The sequence below is a fragment of the Bos indicus x Bos taurus genome, chromosome 19 (assembly GCF_003369695.1).
Source record: "Bos indicus x Bos taurus breed Angus x Brahman F1 hybrid chromosome 19, Bos_hybrid_MaternalHap_v2.0, whole genome shotgun sequence".
In the NCBI taxonomy this organism is placed as follows: Eukaryota; Metazoa; Chordata; class Mammalia; order Artiodactyla; family Bovidae; genus Bos; species Bos indicus x Bos taurus.
The window spans coordinates 28,103,545-28,119,208 of NC_040094.1; the positions used below are offsets into that span (position 1 = coordinate 28,103,545).

A 15,664-nucleotide genomic window follows, 5' to 3' on the forward strand; every position below is an offset into this window, starting at 1 on the left:
AGATGCTCATGGAACTGCTGTTTCTCCCATCAAGAAATTGGAAAAGGGACTTCCCTGGTGGTCCAGTGGTTACGAATCTGCTTGCCGATGGAGGCGACACAGGTTCGATCTCTGTGCCGGGAAGATCCCACATGCCACAGGGTAACTAAGCCCACTGGCCACAACTACTGAGCCTGTGCTCTATAATTTGCGAGACTTAGAGCCCATGCTCTGCAATGAGAAGTCACTGCAATGAGAAGCCCAACCACCACAACTAGAGAGTAGCCCCCTCTCTCAGCAACTAGAGAAAGCCCTCCCGCAGCAACAAAGACCCAGTACAGCTAAAAATAAATGAAAATTTGGGAAAAAAGAAAAACCCCAACCAAACAAAAAAATGTTGAGTGAAAGAAACCAAATGCAAACAGTAAAGTGTGTGATTCTGTTGACTGAAAGGTCAAGAGCAGGCAGAAACCATCTCTGGGTTTTAGAAATGGGAATAGTAATAGCTGGGGAATTCCCTGGAGATCTAGCAGTCAGGACTCCACACTTTTCACCGCCCAGGGCTTGGCAGTTAGACTGAGCAGACTTCTTCATAGACAATATGCACTGTACCTATTATAGGCCTACATTGTCCCAGGTACCTTAGGACACCTGACAGATCCAGCCCCTCCAGTGTGGAGCCAGTCCATAGTAAATCAGAGATGAGACATGTGCAGGGAACAATCACATCTGTTATCTGCCCTGGTGGGAGGGCAAGAGAGCTGGCAAGAAAACCACAGAACTGTGAACTACGATTTTCCCATCGATGCTGGAATTTTCCATGATTACCAAGGTGAGGGGGCTTTGCCCCTCACGGAACTCTGCAGACTACATTTGCTATGCTCACACATCTATCCCTGGGACAGAAGGACGTAGGCCAGATGGCCTAAGACTGGTCCTGAGACCCGTGAGGGAAAGGGAGAGGGCATACTCCTTCTCAGAGCCTTCTTGGAGCCAGACTATGTCTCCGCCCCACAGGGCAAGCAGAAGTGTACAGAACCCTGGTGTCAGCAGAGGTAACAGGTGGGAGGGGCCAGAAGGAGGCCAGGAAGTGCCAGAGATGGGAAGTTGTGCCCTGAGGTATGGAGCGCTGCCCTGGATCACCAAGACCAGGTACCAAGCTGGAATTGGGCTGAGGAGCCACTCAGAAGCTGTCTCCACCCCACTTGCTCCAGAGCCCCCTACATGTTGCACCTTGGGGAGCTCCCCAAAAGGTCCATTTCGGGGGCAGCACATGAGACCGGGAAAGGACACTCAGAGCAGGGGGAAAGGCCAAGGGCTTTAATCTTAGCGACTCCGTGCGGTCGGTCTGGAGCTGACTACCTGCGCCACCATCAACACCTCGGTCGTGGCGCCATTTCACAGCCCAGAAAGCTGCTCCAGGCCGGCTTTCTGCATCAGAGTGCCATGAAGCCCTCTCAGGGACTCTGTCCTGTTTAGCTTTATCCCCGGGCCCTGGGCGGGTCTCTCTACCAGGGGTTATTCATTTCGTGGGTGGGGCGCTGGTTGAGGGAGGTGGAGGATTCGGTTGAAGTGGGCACGGGGCAGGGGTGAAGGGGGAACGAGACACCGATGAGGAAGTCTGGGAAGGGGTGAGAAGTTCTTTGGAGAAGTCTGAAAAGAGGGCGGGAAGGTGGAGAGAGGGTGGGAAGGGGGCGAGCAAAGGACCTGCGAAGGGAGACCCCCCAGGGTCTGGCCTGGCTGGCCGGCCGCCAGCACCAACCCCCACCTCATCCACCCCCTCCCCCGCCCCCCGCCACCACCTCATCCCTCGGGGAACCCGGGCCAAGCCGCCAGGCCCCGCCCCGCGGCTTCGGTCCTGCCCTCCCCGGGATTTAGTCCCGGCAGCCTGGGCGGCTCCCCAGCCGCTGCTTCCGCCTTCGCCAGGTGAGGGTCCGAAGAGGCAGGGGCTCTGGGGGCCGGGCTGGCGGGGCGGCCTTCGTTTGGGGGCGCGTCCGGGGGTGCGAGCCTCCCCTCCCCGGTCCTTCTCTTCCGCGGCCACGTTTCCTCCTGTCCCCCATCTCGTGCTGTCCGTCCACTTCTCACCTGGCCACTGGTCCGGATGTGCTTAGCACCCTGAACTTTCTCCTCCCCCCGCCCCTGCTGTGGCCCGCGGTTCCTCGCCACTTCCGAGCGTCCCTCGGGACCCAGCCTGGGGCCCTTCGCTTCCTCCGGGCTTAACTAAGTAGGGGTGGGAGGGGGGCAGGTGTGTGTGAGGGAGAGTGTGCGCAGACAGCCGGCACCGAGAGCCTTATTGAATAAAGACTGGTGGAGTTGCCTGGGACTCCCGTGTGCCAGCCGGGCTCTGTCTCGGGATCTGAGCTCAGGTGGGTGGGGAGGGGACTGTGTACCTGGCAGCCTGGGTGTCTCTGAGCAGTACCTGAGGTTTACCGCCCGTCACAAATGCCCGATTTGATTTCACATGTTGCTGCCTAGGGTGTGGAAGAGGCAATGACTCTGGGCAGAGGGGGCAGCCTACCGGCATATCTCAGGTACATGTGGACACCAAAGCTTGATGTCTTGTGTGTTGTGTGGACCTAGGTGTCTCACACGTGAGGGCCGGTGAATCTTGAAGGCAGTAAACTCAACATGTCTCAAGGGGGTGTGTGAGGGGTATGTGGCAGGAAGCCTGGTGTCTTGCGGCAGCTAATATATGCCTCAGCTGGGAGTGGACATGTATCATGTGTCTCTGGTGTCTTTTGCATCATATCTCTAGGGGATCTATAGGTGTGATGTGTGTGTCTGTTGTACCTCTGTGTCTGAAGTGTGGTTAGTGTATCTGGGCATCTCTGGAGTGTATGTGGTGGATCAGAATGTCTCCGGTGTACCTGAGTGGGTGTGTACAAGGGTGCACCCCAAGTCTAAGAGGCAGTATATCTGGGTGGCCTAGGGGTACAGGCAGGGCTTCCCAGGTGGCACTAGAGGTAAAGAACCCACCTGCCAATGCAGAAGACATAAGAGATGCGGGTTCCATCCCTGGGTCAGGAAGATTCCCTGGAGGAGGGCATGGCAACCCACTCTTGTATTCTTGCCTGGAGAATTCCAAGGACAGAGGAGCCTGGTGGGTTACAGTCCATAGGGTTGCAAAGAGTTGGACATGACTGAAGCGACTTAGCATGCACGGGGGTACAGGCAGTGTGCCATATCTCAGAGCGGGGCCACACACCTGAAGTCTGCTAGGTGCTAAAATCTTAGGTGTGAGGAGAACGTTCTTCCTGGGTGGGGTTTGTGTGTATGAGGGGCAGGATTCCTGGCTGATCCTGAGATTCCCTCCCTCTGTACCTGAGTGTTTCTGAGGGTTTGCGGGTGGAACTGGCAACCATGTCTCTGGTGCCTGAGTGTCTCAGGTGACTACCCTGGACCATGTGACTGGAGGACGGGGCCTCACAGGGGTCCGTCCTCTAGACATGCTCCCTGAGGCGGGTTCCCTGTGGCTGCTGCGGCTGCTCCGAGACCTCCAGCTGGCCCAGTTTTACCGGCCCATCCTGGAGGAGCTTAACGTGACTCGGCCGGAGCACTTCGACTTTGTAAGAGCTGAAGATCTGGATGGCATTGGCATGGGCCGGCCTGGTGAGAGTCCCCTGCCACTAGGCCCTACTGTTTCCTTCCCCAGCCTGTTAGTTGCGACTCTCCTCCAACCACCACACACCCCAGCCTTCTTCTTGCTTGTAAATCCCTTGCATCCTGCTCCCTGCCGCCCCCATTACCCCATCCCTCTGATTCTGGCCTCCCTCAGCCCAACGTAGACTGGCTGAAGCTCTGAAGAGGCACCGTTCGGGGCTCAAGTCTAAGAATTGGGTCTACAAGGTGTGTGTTTTGGGGTGGGGGCAAGAGGCTTTTCAGGGCCAGCTCAGGCCTGGGTAAGGGGCAGGCTGAGTGGCAGAGAAGAGTGTAAACAGGGTTCCACACACCTGATTTCCCATCCTTGTTTCAGATCCTTGGGGGCTTTGCCTCTGGGCAAAAGGAGACCACCCCACCCTCAGATAGCCTTCCATCCCTCCCTGAGCCAGATGGGAGACTCAAATGTCTGATCCCAAACCGGGCTGTGTGCCGAGGGGAGCTTTTGGGCTCCGGCTGCTTTGGCATGGTGCACCGAGGGCTGTGGACACTACCCAGCGGCCAGACTGTGAGTGTCCAGGGAGCCTACTTCATTCTGGGATCTTGGGCCAGCTGCCCCCTCTCTGAGGGCCCTCTCTGCTCTGGCCTTGGCTTAACTGTTTGCTCCCGTGCCTGACGGTGCTTCCCCCCACGCCCAGGTCCCAGTGGCTGTCAAGTCCCTCCGGGTGGGTCCCGAAGGTCCCGAGGGCACTGAGCTAGAGGACTTCCTGAGAGAAGTGTCTGTCATGATGAACTTGGAGCATCCACACGTGCTGCGTCTGCACGGCCTTGTACTGGGTCAGCCTCTGCAGATGGTGAGCAAACCCCGACGCTGGTACCAGGGACAGTCCCCGGGCCGATGGGCTACAGGAGAATGAGCGCTAGGGTCTCATGGGGCCGGACCACCGCTCACACCGACATGCTCCTGCAGGTGATGGAGCTGGCGCCCCTGGGCTCCCTGCACGCGCGTCTGACGGCCCCAGCCCCCACGCCCCCGCTGGCCCTGGCCTTGCTCTGCCTCTTCCTGCGGCAGGTGGCGGGGGCCATGGCGTACCTGGGGGCCCGTGGGCTGGTCCACCGAGACCTGGCCACGCGCAACCTGCTGCTGGCTTCACCGCGCACCATCAAGGTGGCTGACTTCGGGCTGGTGCGACCGCTGGGCGGCGCCCGGGGCCGCTACATCATGGGCGGGCCCCGACGCATCCCCTTTGCCTGGTGAGAACCTGGGCGGAGGGGCAGGATCTGGGGGCAGGAGCCGAGGGGGTGGTCCTCTGAGGGAGGCGGGGACTAGAGGAGTCTTCCGGTCTGGAAGGGCCGAGAAAGGAGGACTTTGGAAGGAACGCAGGACGGCAGGCCGCATTAAGGGGGCGTGCCCAGTGGCAGGTGGGCGCTCCGGGCGCACACCCTGCGCACACGTCCGGCCCCCTTCAGCTCCGCTTCCGCAGGTGTGCGCCCGAGAGCCTGCGCCACGGGGCCTTCTCGTCTGCCTCGGACGTGTGGATGTATGGGGTGACGCTGTGGGAGATGTTCGCTGGGGGCGAGGAGCCCTGGGCCGGGGTCCCGCCATACCTCATCCTGCAACGGCTGGAGAAGGACCGAGCCCGCCTGCCCAAGCCTCCTCTCTGCTCCAGGGCCCTCTACACCCTGGCCTTGCGCTGCTGGGCCTCCCACCCTGCTGACCGGCCCACCTTTTCCGACCTAGAGGGGCTGCTTCAAGAGGTGGGAGCTCCTGCCTCCCCGGAAACCCCGTCTCTCTTGCGTCTGCTTCCTTTCCCAGGTCCCATGCACAAGATGGATGTATACTGACTCCCAGTTTGGGGTCTGGGACCTGACTCTACAGAGCAGATTCATTCCCCACCTTTAGGGTCCTCAGAGCCCCAGGGAGACAGCTGGGGTCTAGTTTCTGCTGGCTGGGGGCTGGGGAAGAGAGAGGGGAGCCCAGAGCGGCAGGATGCAGTGGGTGTTTGGCAGGCAGAGGAAAGGTTCAGCGTGGGAGGGGGAAGTACAGTGACCAAGGTGGCAGAGGCACTTTGGGGGCGCACCAAGGAGGGACTTATAAGACAGGGTAAATAACCGGTGCTAGCACTGAGAGCGCTTGGTATGTGTAAGATACTGTACTAAGTGCTCTCCGTGTATCCTGATGCATCTTCACTCATTCAGCCCTCACAACAACCCAGCTCGATCTTAGGGAGGGGGCAGTTAAGACACTGACAGTTTAAGTGATTTGCCTAAGGTCACACAGGAAGTGGAGGAATGGAGAGCTGCACCAGTCACTGACTGCAGAGCTGTGCCCTAAATCACTATATACTCTAACATTAAAGGAGTTTAGTCCTTAACTCTGAGGACATCTGGGGGCCACGTAAGGGTTGTGAGCAGGAAAGTTACAAGCCATCCTTATATATATATGTCACTCTGGTTTCCTTGGTAGTGTTAGTGGTAAAGAACCCGCCTGCCATGCAGGTGACGTAAGAGACATGGGTTCTATCCCTGGGTTGGGGAAATCCCTGGAGGAGGGCATGGCAACCCACTCCAGTATTCTTGCCTGGAGAACCCCATGGACAGAGGAGCCTGGTGGGCTACAGTCCATGGGGTTGCAAAGAGTTGAATACAACTGAAACGACTTAGCATAGCACATACTCAGGTGTGGTGCAAGAATGGATTAGAAGGATGAGACTGAAGATGGGAAGACCAGTAGACTGCAGTGACTGTGAAGCAGAAGTGAGAGGAAGAGGTCTGGATGAAGGTGGAGGCAGTGGTGCTACAGAGAAGTGGAGAATTCCCAGAGGTGCTTGGGAGGCAGATCTGATGGGCCTGGGTATGGAGTGAAAGTGTACAGGGTGACTCTCCCCTTGGCCCCCTAGATAGAGGCAGGGTCCCCTTTTGTTGCTTCCTGACCCCTGGGCTGTGTCCAGCTTGGCATGGAATCCAGGTCTGCCTCCACTGGATTACAACCAAGAGACAGGGACCATTCCCCCCTGGGCCCAGGACACACCTGGTAGGGGTTTGCTTGATGGGTGCATGAACAGTCTCTCCTCTGTTCCCATGACATTACCCTTGTGACTCATGCCACAAGCCCACCCACCCTTTCTTCCTGTCTCTACAGGCCTGGCCTCCTGAGGGACGTTGTGTGAGGGAGGTCATGGAGGCCGGTGCTCTGAGGATGGAGCCTGGTGACCCCATCACTATCATTGAGGGCAGGTGAGGGTCTCATGCCTCCCACCCAGCCCCAGGAGGACACTCTTCCAACCCTCCTGATGCTGGTCCCAGCTCAGCTTCCCCCCAGTTCCTTGAACCCCAGGCCTCTGCCTCCTCTCCCCACCCCAAGCGCTCTACCACAGTCCTGGCCTCCCCCCCTAGAGCCACCGCTGGCCTATAGAGCCCTTTTGTATTAAAGAGAAAAAAGCATCCCTTCCTCCAGGCAGATGTGGCTCCGTAGCGCACAGCTTGTGAGCTGAATGTGGACTGGGGCCCAGCCCCCACTGTCCCCTGGCTCCCAGCCCTTTCACCTCTTCCCACAGCCCTGACTCCACAACCTGGAAGGGCCAGAACGGTCGCACGTTCAAAGTGGGCAGCTTCCCAGCCTCAGCGGTGACACTGGTAGACCCACCAGCCACCCGCCCCATCCTCAGAGGCACCCCTGCCCGGGTAGAGCGACACCAGAGAAACGCAGATGGGTAAGGACATGAAAGAGTTGGGGCCAGAGCTAGGCTAGGGAACCAACCAAGCCCAGCAGGCTCCCCCTTTTCTGGAAGGGGAGCCTGTGGGGGAGGTGAAGGTGGAGGGGAGAAAGGTGAAGTTGGAGGGAGGTGGGTAAAGATGGAGGGGAGGCTGGACGTGCCTCAGGTCTCAGCCTGCCTGGAGGCCCCAGAGAGGGGAAGGTGGAGGGGAAGGGGTAAAGGTGGAGGGGAGGTTGGACGTGCCTCAGGTCTCAGCCTGCTTGGAGGCCCCAGAGATTCTTTGGGGGAGGGCACTGCTCTCTGGGGTGGGGGTGGAGAATGAACTGGAACACTCTCCGACAGGGACAGAGGGAAGGCAAAGCTTCAGGATGCCCCTCAGGCTCGGGGCCAGAGAAGGAATGTGGCTCTGCAGAGGACTAAAGGTGGGTGTGGCGGTGGGGACAGCCTGCGGTGTCTCCCAGGAGGTCTGGAATCACCCTCCAACAGCGCCCCTTGCTCTGATTGTATCTGTGATCTCCCCACCTATCGTGTCCTGCCCTTCCTCTGCCTGCTGACATGCTGGCTGGACTTTGGGCAGCATCTCCCCCCTGCAGCCCTGGGCCGCTCTCTGGGCCCCCTGGCTGCCTGGATATGGGCATCCATCCTGCACATCTGGGTTCTGGTCCGCCTGGACAGAGGACCACCCCGAGGACAGCACAGATAGCCAGAGAAAGAAGGCAGCTGGGCTTCCTCTCAAGTTGTGGTTTCTTTCTCAAATATGCAGGCATTTCCAAGAGTCTGGAGTCGGTTCTTTCCCTGGGTCCCCGCCCCACAGGAGGCGGGTCGAGCCCCCCTGAACTTCGACATGCCAGAACTGGGCCCCAGGGACCCCCAAGCCGGTCACCCCGCCTTCCCATGGCCACCAGCTCTTCCCAGCCTTCCAGGGAGCGGCCTCCCTGGCCCAAAAGAGAATCCCCCCAGAGTCACCCCGTAGGAGCACCTGGAGCCAGCAAAGCCGCCATCCCCTCCGGACGACCCTTGTCTGACCCTGAGCTGCAGAGGAGGGTTTTGGAGGTGAGGTCTCCCTGAAGTGGCCCGGTGTCCAGAGGGGCTACAGACTGGGGAAGGGGCCTAAGTGAGGCTTCGTCCCCGGCAGGTGGAGCTGAGTGTGCACGGAGTCACCCACCAGGAGTGCCAGGCTGCTCTAAGAGCCACCGGGGGAGATGTGGTTTCTGCCATACGGAACCTCAAGGTAAAGTCCGACCCTTCCCCTGGTTCCCGCCCTTCCTGGCCCTGCTGTCTGGCAGTCAACTGCCTATCCTCCCACCCCCACAGGTAGAGCAGCTTTTCTACCTCAGTAGCTGGTCCAGAGCGGACTGCCGGCGCATCCTGGAGCGTTACCAGTGGGACCTCTCGGCCGCCAGCCGCTATGTCCTGGCCCGGCCCTGAGCTTTGTTCCTTTGGGCACAGACACCAGACAGACCAAGGGCCTGGCCACATGAGACCAGGCAGAAGCAGAACAAGGTCCCAACAGGCCTGTGATAGGTACAGGAGGAGCCCAGCATCGGGCACTGGTGTCTCCTCACCTGCCCCTTGGCCTCTGAGGGCACAAACTCCCTTGGCCATAGGAGGATCTAGTCCACTCTGCCCAACAAGAGGGCATACTTGGAAGAGTGGAGCTGTGCCACATCATACCCACAGGAAGCTTCTGTCACTACAGAAAATGAGCACAAGGCCATTCTGGGTCACGGGAGAAGCCATCCTGAACTGCCATCAGCTACCACACTGGGCTCTGTGGGGGCAGCCATCTTGGATGACTTGGGGAATATAGCCTCAGCTGCCTTGGCGTGGTCTGGGGCCATCATGGGTGATGAAAGGGGCTCTCTTAGACTCAAGGACACATGATCTTGGCAGTGTGGATTATGAGATGGGCCAGACCCTGCCCATCCCAGCTGTCATATTTCCCTTTGTCTCTTCCCACACCCAACTCTCTCTCCTGCCCTCTCCTATCACATACATCTTCCACTGTGCAAAAAGTTACAAAGTTTATATGAATGTAACATAAAAAGATACAGCTTCCTTCCTGGGACAAGGGAAGGAACAGGTGGTTAAGGCACAGGAAGTTGCAGCAAGCACCAGCTGAGGGAGAGGAAGTTGGCACTGGGGTCCTGGCCCTAGTGGGGAGGTAGGATGCCCTCAGAGTGCCATCGTCTGAGGCTGAATGAATTGGCCAAGCTGATGCAGGGAAAGGGTGGCCAGGTCTGCCATCTTTGGTGCCTTTCCCACCCCCAGCCCTGTCAGAAAACCCGAGTCCTGCATTCTAAGGCCTCATCTGGAGCAGAGACCCTGGAAGGGATTGGGAGGAAGTGGGTAGGGAACATTTGAAAGCCGATATGCCTGCATGCTGAGGGACCACTGGAGATGTGGGAAGTAGCAGGGGAAGGGCTCTCATACATACCCTTCTGTAGGGGCCACGGGTGAAGGAGGCCAGGGGAGCAGGGGAGGGATGGGGCACCAAGCCCCCAGCCTCTCAGGCTTCCCTGTCTCTCGCCTGCAGTGTACACGGAGGAAAGGGGCTGCCTCTGAGCAGGGGCCAGGGCGAGTGACCATCCTGAATTCTGGTTGAGTTGATGGTCTCCTCACCCAGAGAAGGCCTCTAACTGGTGATGGCAGAGGGTCCAGCGCCTCCTCGCTTCTCGAAGAACATGTAGTCCTGAGGGGAGGGCATGGTCAGCAGGATATCTGGCTGGGCCAGCCTGGCTCAGCTATTACAACCCAGGTCTGGAACCCCAAACCCTTAAAGACTCTGTCCCTGAACCTCTCCTAGCAGGAGGCCAAGAAGCACTCAGAACCTCTGAGTGAGAGCAGAAGGGGTAGTTGGGGGAGGAGCAAGGGCCGCCAACTCACAATGAGGAACGTGGCTCCGAGCAGCACAGCCTTCACCCTCACGTCCAGGTCCAGCGGGAACTGCAGGCCGAAGTCATCTGTGTCAGTGAGGGCTTCTCGGAGCAGGCCCCCCCACTGTTTGCTGATGCGGCCCACACTGCGGGATTCGTCTGGGGTCTTCACCTGGCAGGAAAGAGGGAGGAAGGGAGATCCCACGTGGAAGGGGTGTGCCTGGTCTCATCTGTCTCCAGTCCCACTTCCACAGTCCCTGGTTATGAACTGTGCAGGCTGTACACATAGTGAATCCTCCCAAAGCCTTTGGGTTCCATGTGACATCGGGACACTGAGCCACCCGAAGTTACCTTGTGAGTCCACAAGAAAAATCGGGATGGCAACTTGGATCTGTGGCTCTTGAAAGGCCACCCATGATTACTAAACATCAGTGTTGGGAGAAACAGAAGCACAATACAATCTAATCTCCTTAGCGGATGGCCAGTTGCTAGGTTTGTTTTGGTTACCAAAGTCCTTGCCACCAACGGTTGGTGCAGTTTGTGCCCTGTACAGAGTAGCCTGGCCAGAGGGGCTAAAAGAGGCTGCTAAATGCCTGATTGTGCTCAGCCAACCAGGCTCCTAGATGGCCCAGAGGGGTGTCCTCTCATCTGCAAGGTAGTGAGGGCTCTGTCTAGTGCAGCATGCAAGCCTCATCCTGGGTGGATACAAGTCCATCCAGTGGGAGGAGGGGGCAGTAGAAAGTGGCTTCTGAGGACCAGGGTCTTCACTGGCCTCTCTGAGCCCAGCAGCAACAGGCCCTGCCAATCTGGGTGGTAATTCACAGTGGCCACCTGGACTTTATCCTCCGCTCATTCTCCTGTGGCTAGAACTGGAGTGATGTCCTGCCCATCCCCTTCCCCAAAGATCCTACAGCCCTGGGGCACTTCCTGCAGACCAGTCCCAGGTTGGGCAGGGCCTCTCCCAGCCAGCCCTGTGGTCCCAAGGGCACAACCCCAAATGTGGACCATTCATATTGCATAAGAGGAAGACTGACCTGATGAGAACCATGTAGTCTACATATTCCCATCCAGATATCACCAAATTATCTCTTTGCCAATGAGTTCCTATCAAAGAAGCTTTCCCCAGGTACCAAGGTGACTCAGTTTCAAAAAGTAACCTTAGGCAGAGCACCTTATCAGAAGCCTTGGAAAGTCTACCAGACTATACCTGTCGTTTCCTCCCTTATCTACACATATAATTATCTCTTAAAGTATTCAAGTGCCTTTATCTTCTAGAAAAGGAGGTGCTTCCCAGGCTTTACTCTTAAATGGTCACCACTTGGATTCTCTAGGCTCCAGGTTGGTGACCAGAATGTATGGTAAGAAGGACATCACCTGGATTTCAGACTAGGGGTGGATGGGTGGACATTTGGCAAGGCAAGCCACAGGATGTTAACAAGTGAAATCAGTGCTTGTTCCAGGGCCTGGGCTCACGAACTCACACACACAGCAGCCATGTGGGCCCAGCCCAAGGCACACTCAATAATCATCCTTCACCCTAAATCCAGCCTGGCCTAAGATTATTTTTCTCTCCCTCAACATAAGGTTGCAGATTGCAATCAGCATTGGCCCTTAAGATGAAATCCTCTAAGCCATGTTTTCATAAGACCCTGGTCCATCTTATTTTTGAGTAGAGGAAAGCCAGCAATGTGGTAGGCATCACAGCAGGTTTGGATTAATGAGCTCTTGACTATCCTGCCTCATGAATGCCTTGGTTTATGAAGGTCCCAGGAATCTCCCCTTATTCCTGATACCTCAAAGTTGGTGTCTGTGCCACAGCCACACGTCCAGCAGGGCCCCACCACTCTCAGGAGGGTCTGGCGGTCAGCATCCTGAATGGAGAACTTGGGGATGAAAGGATGCCAGGTCTGTAGAACATGGCCAATGGTGGTGCCGGGTGGAGCCTGGACTTCCATCTGGAGTGGGAAACAGACAGAATCACTGCCAGCCAGGTACCCTGGCCCCCAAACTCTCACCAGTCTAGCTCTATCATCTGTTTCCCCTCATGAGACCTCCCATCCCCATTCACTAGACCACCTGTCTTCCCTCTCACTAGGCCTCCCATCCCACCTGCTGCTGGCCAACTCCAATCAGAAGACGATCTCATCCCATGCCTCACCTAAGTTCTGCCGCCATCACTGGCCAGCCCCTTATCCAAGTTTCTCTCTGGGCTCAGCCTTCTCCACTCACCTCCTGGAGGCCACACGGACAGCAGCTGCAGCCACAGTGGAGGGGGCGGAGCAGGCGCAGCACCTCTCTGTCCCCGGGGTCCACCAGGCGAACCCGCAGGGGCCGGCGGGCACCACAGCACAGCCGGGCACAGCAGTTGCTCTCCTCCGCCGCCTGACCCAGGGGTTGTCCAGCCCCGGAGCGCAGTTCGTAGCGGTTACAGGTCTCCCAGCCCAAGACCGCTGCCAAGGGGTGACATGCTGAGGCTCCGACACCAGCGCCTGCCCCAGAGCCCACTATTTGCCCCCGTGATGAGGCCCAACCTATTCCTCCTTCCACTCACTTTCCACTGGCTCAGCCTTCTGGTGAATCAAGATCTGATCAATCTGGAAAGACAGTGGGGGCCAGGCGGACATCAGCTGGCCGGCCTAGTCGCCTGGGCCCCTCCCTGCCACTCCTCCCTCCCTTCCTTCCTTCCTTCCTCCCTCCCTCCCACTCACCTGCACCAGGAATTCGAGGCCAGAAGGCACCCCTGGCAATGGCAAGAAGGGGGCAGCTGGTCCCGGGGCCCCAGGGCCAGGCGAGGGGAAGAGAGCAAAGCCCGGCGCAGGGGCAGGCACGTGGACAGGCACTGGTGCCTGCCCGGGCCCGGACACCTGGCCGGGCCCAGGCCCAGGATGCAGTGCCGGCTCCGGGTATCCAGCAGTCACAGGGTAGGGAGGTGGGGGCGAAGGGGCATAGCCTTTGGGGGGCAAGTAGCCTGTGGGGGGGACAAGAGTAGGTTAGAAGGGGTCCCTGACTTCATCCCTTTACCCCTTGGCCCACAGGCCGCGAGGCTGCGGGGAAAATGTGATGAGAAGAGAATGAGAAAGATGGGGCGGGGGAGCAGGGCGGCGGCTTCTCGGGGAGGAAGGGAGGGGCCCCACACAGCCAGTCCGAGCACATTCCCGGAGGATGCGTCTGACACCGAGCTACCAAGTCCGTGGGGGGATAACGGAGACCCTCGACCTTGCGCCCACTTACCTGCCATGGGAGAGGGGCGAGGATTCGCGGGATGTCTGTGTCCCAGAGGTTTAGTTCTAGAAGTGGAGGCAAGCTCGAAGACAGCAGACAGACACAAAGACAGACACAAAGACCGACAGGCAAACGCGGAGAGGCAGCTGCGCCCAGCGCCGGCCCAGGGTCTCTAGGGCGGCGCGTCTGACTCGGGGAGAAACCGAAAGTGTCAGCGGGCAAGGCGGGGGCACTGGGACCCTGGATTCCCGCAGGGGCCCCAGTACCGCCCCCTCCCTTTGTTCTCCCATTCTCCGCGTAGGCGGCTGTTGGCAGACGGCAGGACAGATGGGCCTGCAGTCAGACCGACGACCCGACCTCGAAAGAGGTCTCCTGACCCCTCTGTTCCCCCTGCTCACCTGAAGCCCCTAGAATAGCCCGGGTGCCCAGCACTCGGCGGCCCAAGGAGCTAGTGGAGGCGGGCCCAGAGGTGACTCCGCCCCCGACCCGTCCAGGCCCCGCCCCTCCCGGCCAGAGCGGCGCGCCTGCGCAGAAAGAATGCCTGCTTGCTTTCCTGTGGGGCCGCAGAGCTCAGGCCACCCACTCCGTGGCTTGGCGGGCGTCCCCGCCCTTTCCGCTCGGATGCTGAAGCTCGCCTGGGAGGGCAGCCGGGTGAGACCTAGCCCTGCGACCCCCGCCAGTTCTGCGGGCGGAGAGTGACCAGTGACCCTTAGTGGGAGCGAGGGCCGCTCGCGCGGCGCTGGACCCCAGGCTCCTCCTCCTGAGGGCGGTTCGGTCCTCGCTGACGCAGCCGAGCACCCTATACTCTCACCCATTGGCTTTTCCGACTGGCTACTGGCTCCCCTTCTGCCTCCTTGGGGCTACCTTGCCCGTCTTCTCTACCTGACGCAGCAGTGACCCACACGGACACTTTGCCATTACAATACTTCCTTCAGGCGCCCCCAGCCACGCGACAGGCCGCCAGACAGTGTCAGTAACGAGCGTGTGAGAGGCGAGGCTCAGGAGGCTGAGTAGGCAGCCCGGACGCAGGCAGGCCTTGCCCAACAGGCATCATTTCCTCGGCTTGGAGTCCTGAGCCCAGGCCAGGAGGTGTGAGGGGGTCCTGCGCCTTGGGGGCCTAAAGGCTTAGTGGCAAGAAATGCCCTTTTAGATAAGAATCGGGGCCACGTGCGCAGAAGGCCTTGTGGGAGCTGGGCTTTGGCCCCCCAGGGCAGCAGGAGCCCACTGATTTTCCGACGACGGAGGGAAGTCAGCTATTTTAGAAAACCATTTAAACTTCGTGGTAGAGAACAGAGGCACCTAAGACTGGGTTGTTGCCAGTAGTCTGGGGGAGGGGATAGCTGTGATAGTGTAGACAGACGGGAAGCGGCAGACTTTGGCTATATTTAGACAATAATAAGAGAACTTGCTTGAGAGGTGAGATGCGGAGGTGAGGAGTCCAGGATGACTTCTGTTGCCTGTCTGGTGACCAGGCAGATGGGGGTCTCACCCAGCAAGATGAACATAGGGAGAAGCAGGTTTGCCGGCTCCTCTGTCCCTGTGTCCATGTTCCTCTGGGCTGGTCCTACAGCTTCAGTCATCATCTGCTTCAAACCCAAGTGCCAGACCTCTCTCCTGGTATCCCTTAGTGCCTCAGATTCTACCTGGCCCAAACCATGCGCCAACCTCCACCAAAACACATACAGAAATTCAGTTATTCAGCGGAGATTTAATGAGCCCCTACTGTATTTCAGACAGGCAATAAAAAAAAGTATGTAGCATTTTTTTAAAAGTAACAAAATTCCTAATCTCCCCAGGAAGAAACAATGTACATAAAATACATCAGAAGTCAGAGGGTGACAAGTGCTGTAAGGAAAAATAGAGCAGGGAAAGGAGAATGGTGAGCAGGAGTTGCAATTTTAAAGAGGGTGAACTAGAAAGGCATCACCAAGGTGATGGTTGAGCACAGACCTAAAGAAGGTTGAGGATTAAGCCATGCAGATTGCTAGATGGAGTTTTTCAGGTAGAGGGGACAAGGGCAAAGGCCCAGAGGTAGAAGTGTACCTTGTTTGTTCAATTAACCAAAGGCCAGTGTGGCTGCAATGAAAAGAATGAGGAGGAAAGAGGTCACAGGAGGCCAGATCACATATGGCCCTGTAGTCCACTGGCTTCTACTGAATGAAAGGCAAAGTGTTGGAGGATTTGGCCAGAGAGGAGACATGAGATTCACATATTGAAAGAGTGGTCCTCAACCCTAGCCACAAGTTCAAATCATCTGGGGTGCTTTAAAAAGTA

At 58.0% G+C, this 15,664-nt stretch overlaps 2 protein-coding genes across 7 annotated transcripts; one reads left to right on the forward strand and one right to left on the reverse strand.

Moving 5' to 3' along the window:
- Positions 1-392: 392 nt before the first annotated feature.
- TNK1 (tyrosine kinase non receptor 1) lies at positions 393-9,320 on the forward strand. 4 transcript variants are annotated; one of them, XM_027519474.1, is made up of 13 exons: positions 393-1,131; positions 3,424-3,588; positions 3,755-3,825; positions 3,953-4,144; positions 4,275-4,430; positions 4,547-4,830; positions 5,061-5,334; positions 6,719-6,813; positions 7,134-7,289; positions 7,635-7,714; positions 8,056-8,345; positions 8,428-8,523; positions 8,607-9,320. In XM_027519474.1, exons 1-13 carry the CDS (start codon positions 1,101-1,103, stop codon positions 8,718-8,720), a joined length of 2,004 nt encoding a protein of 667 aa, XP_027375275.1. In that variant the 5' UTR covers positions 393-1,100; the 3' UTR covers positions 8,721-9,320. The 4 variants fall into 4 exon arrangements, with proteins under 4 accessions (XP_027375275.1, XP_027375278.1, XP_027375276.1 ...); XM_027519475.1 differs by lacking the exon at positions 393-1,131 and adding an exon at positions 1,832-1,905; XM_027519476.1 differs by lacking the exon at positions 393-1,131 and adding an exon at positions 1,987-2,510.
- On the reverse strand, positions 9,298-14,161 carry PLSCR3 (phospholipid scramblase 3). Of its 3 annotated transcripts, none has more exons than XM_027519480.1 (8): positions 13,789-14,161; positions 13,400-13,576; positions 12,877-13,136; positions 12,720-12,762; positions 12,398-12,618; positions 11,962-12,123; positions 10,179-10,340; positions 9,298-9,984 (listed from the first exon to the last, which is right to left on the reverse strand). In XM_027519480.1, the coding sequence occupies exons 2-8, from the start codon at positions 13,404-13,406 to the stop codon at positions 9,928-9,930; spliced, it is 912 nt and encodes a 303-aa protein (XP_027375281.1). In that variant the 5' UTR covers positions 13,407-13,576; positions 13,789-14,161; the 3' UTR covers positions 9,298-9,927. The 3 variants fall into 3 exon arrangements, with proteins under 3 accessions (XP_027375281.1, XP_027375282.1, XP_027375280.1); XM_027519481.1 differs by having other exon boundaries at positions 13,400-13,580; XM_027519479.1 differs by having other exon boundaries at positions 13,400-14,161.
- Positions 14,162-15,664: the final 1,503 nt, after the last annotated feature.

Bases quoted from the DNA above. Each gene is read 5' to 3' on its own strand.
- TNK1 (XM_027519474.1), top strand. From the start codon at position 1,101: ATGGAGCGCTGCCCTGGATCACCAAGACCAG. The intron at 4,431-4,546 runs GTGAGCAAACCC...ATGCTCCTGCAG, and splicing joins TGGGTCAGCCTCTGCAGATG to GTGATGGAGCTGGCGCCCCT. The intron at 8,346-8,427 runs GTGAGGTCTCCC...CGTCCCCGGCAG, and splicing joins TGCAGAGGAGGGTTTTGGAG to GTGGAGCTGAGTGTGCACGG.
- PLSCR3 (XM_027519480.1), bottom strand. The intron at 12,619-12,719 runs GTGAGTGGAAGG...ACCCCTTGGCAG, and splicing joins GAAGGCTGAGCCAGTGGAAA to CGGTCTTGGGCTGGGAGACC. The intron at 12,124-12,397 runs GTGAGTGGAGAA...TTCCCACTCCAG, and splicing joins GTCCGTGTGGCCTCCAGGAG to ATGGAAGTCCAGGCTCCACC.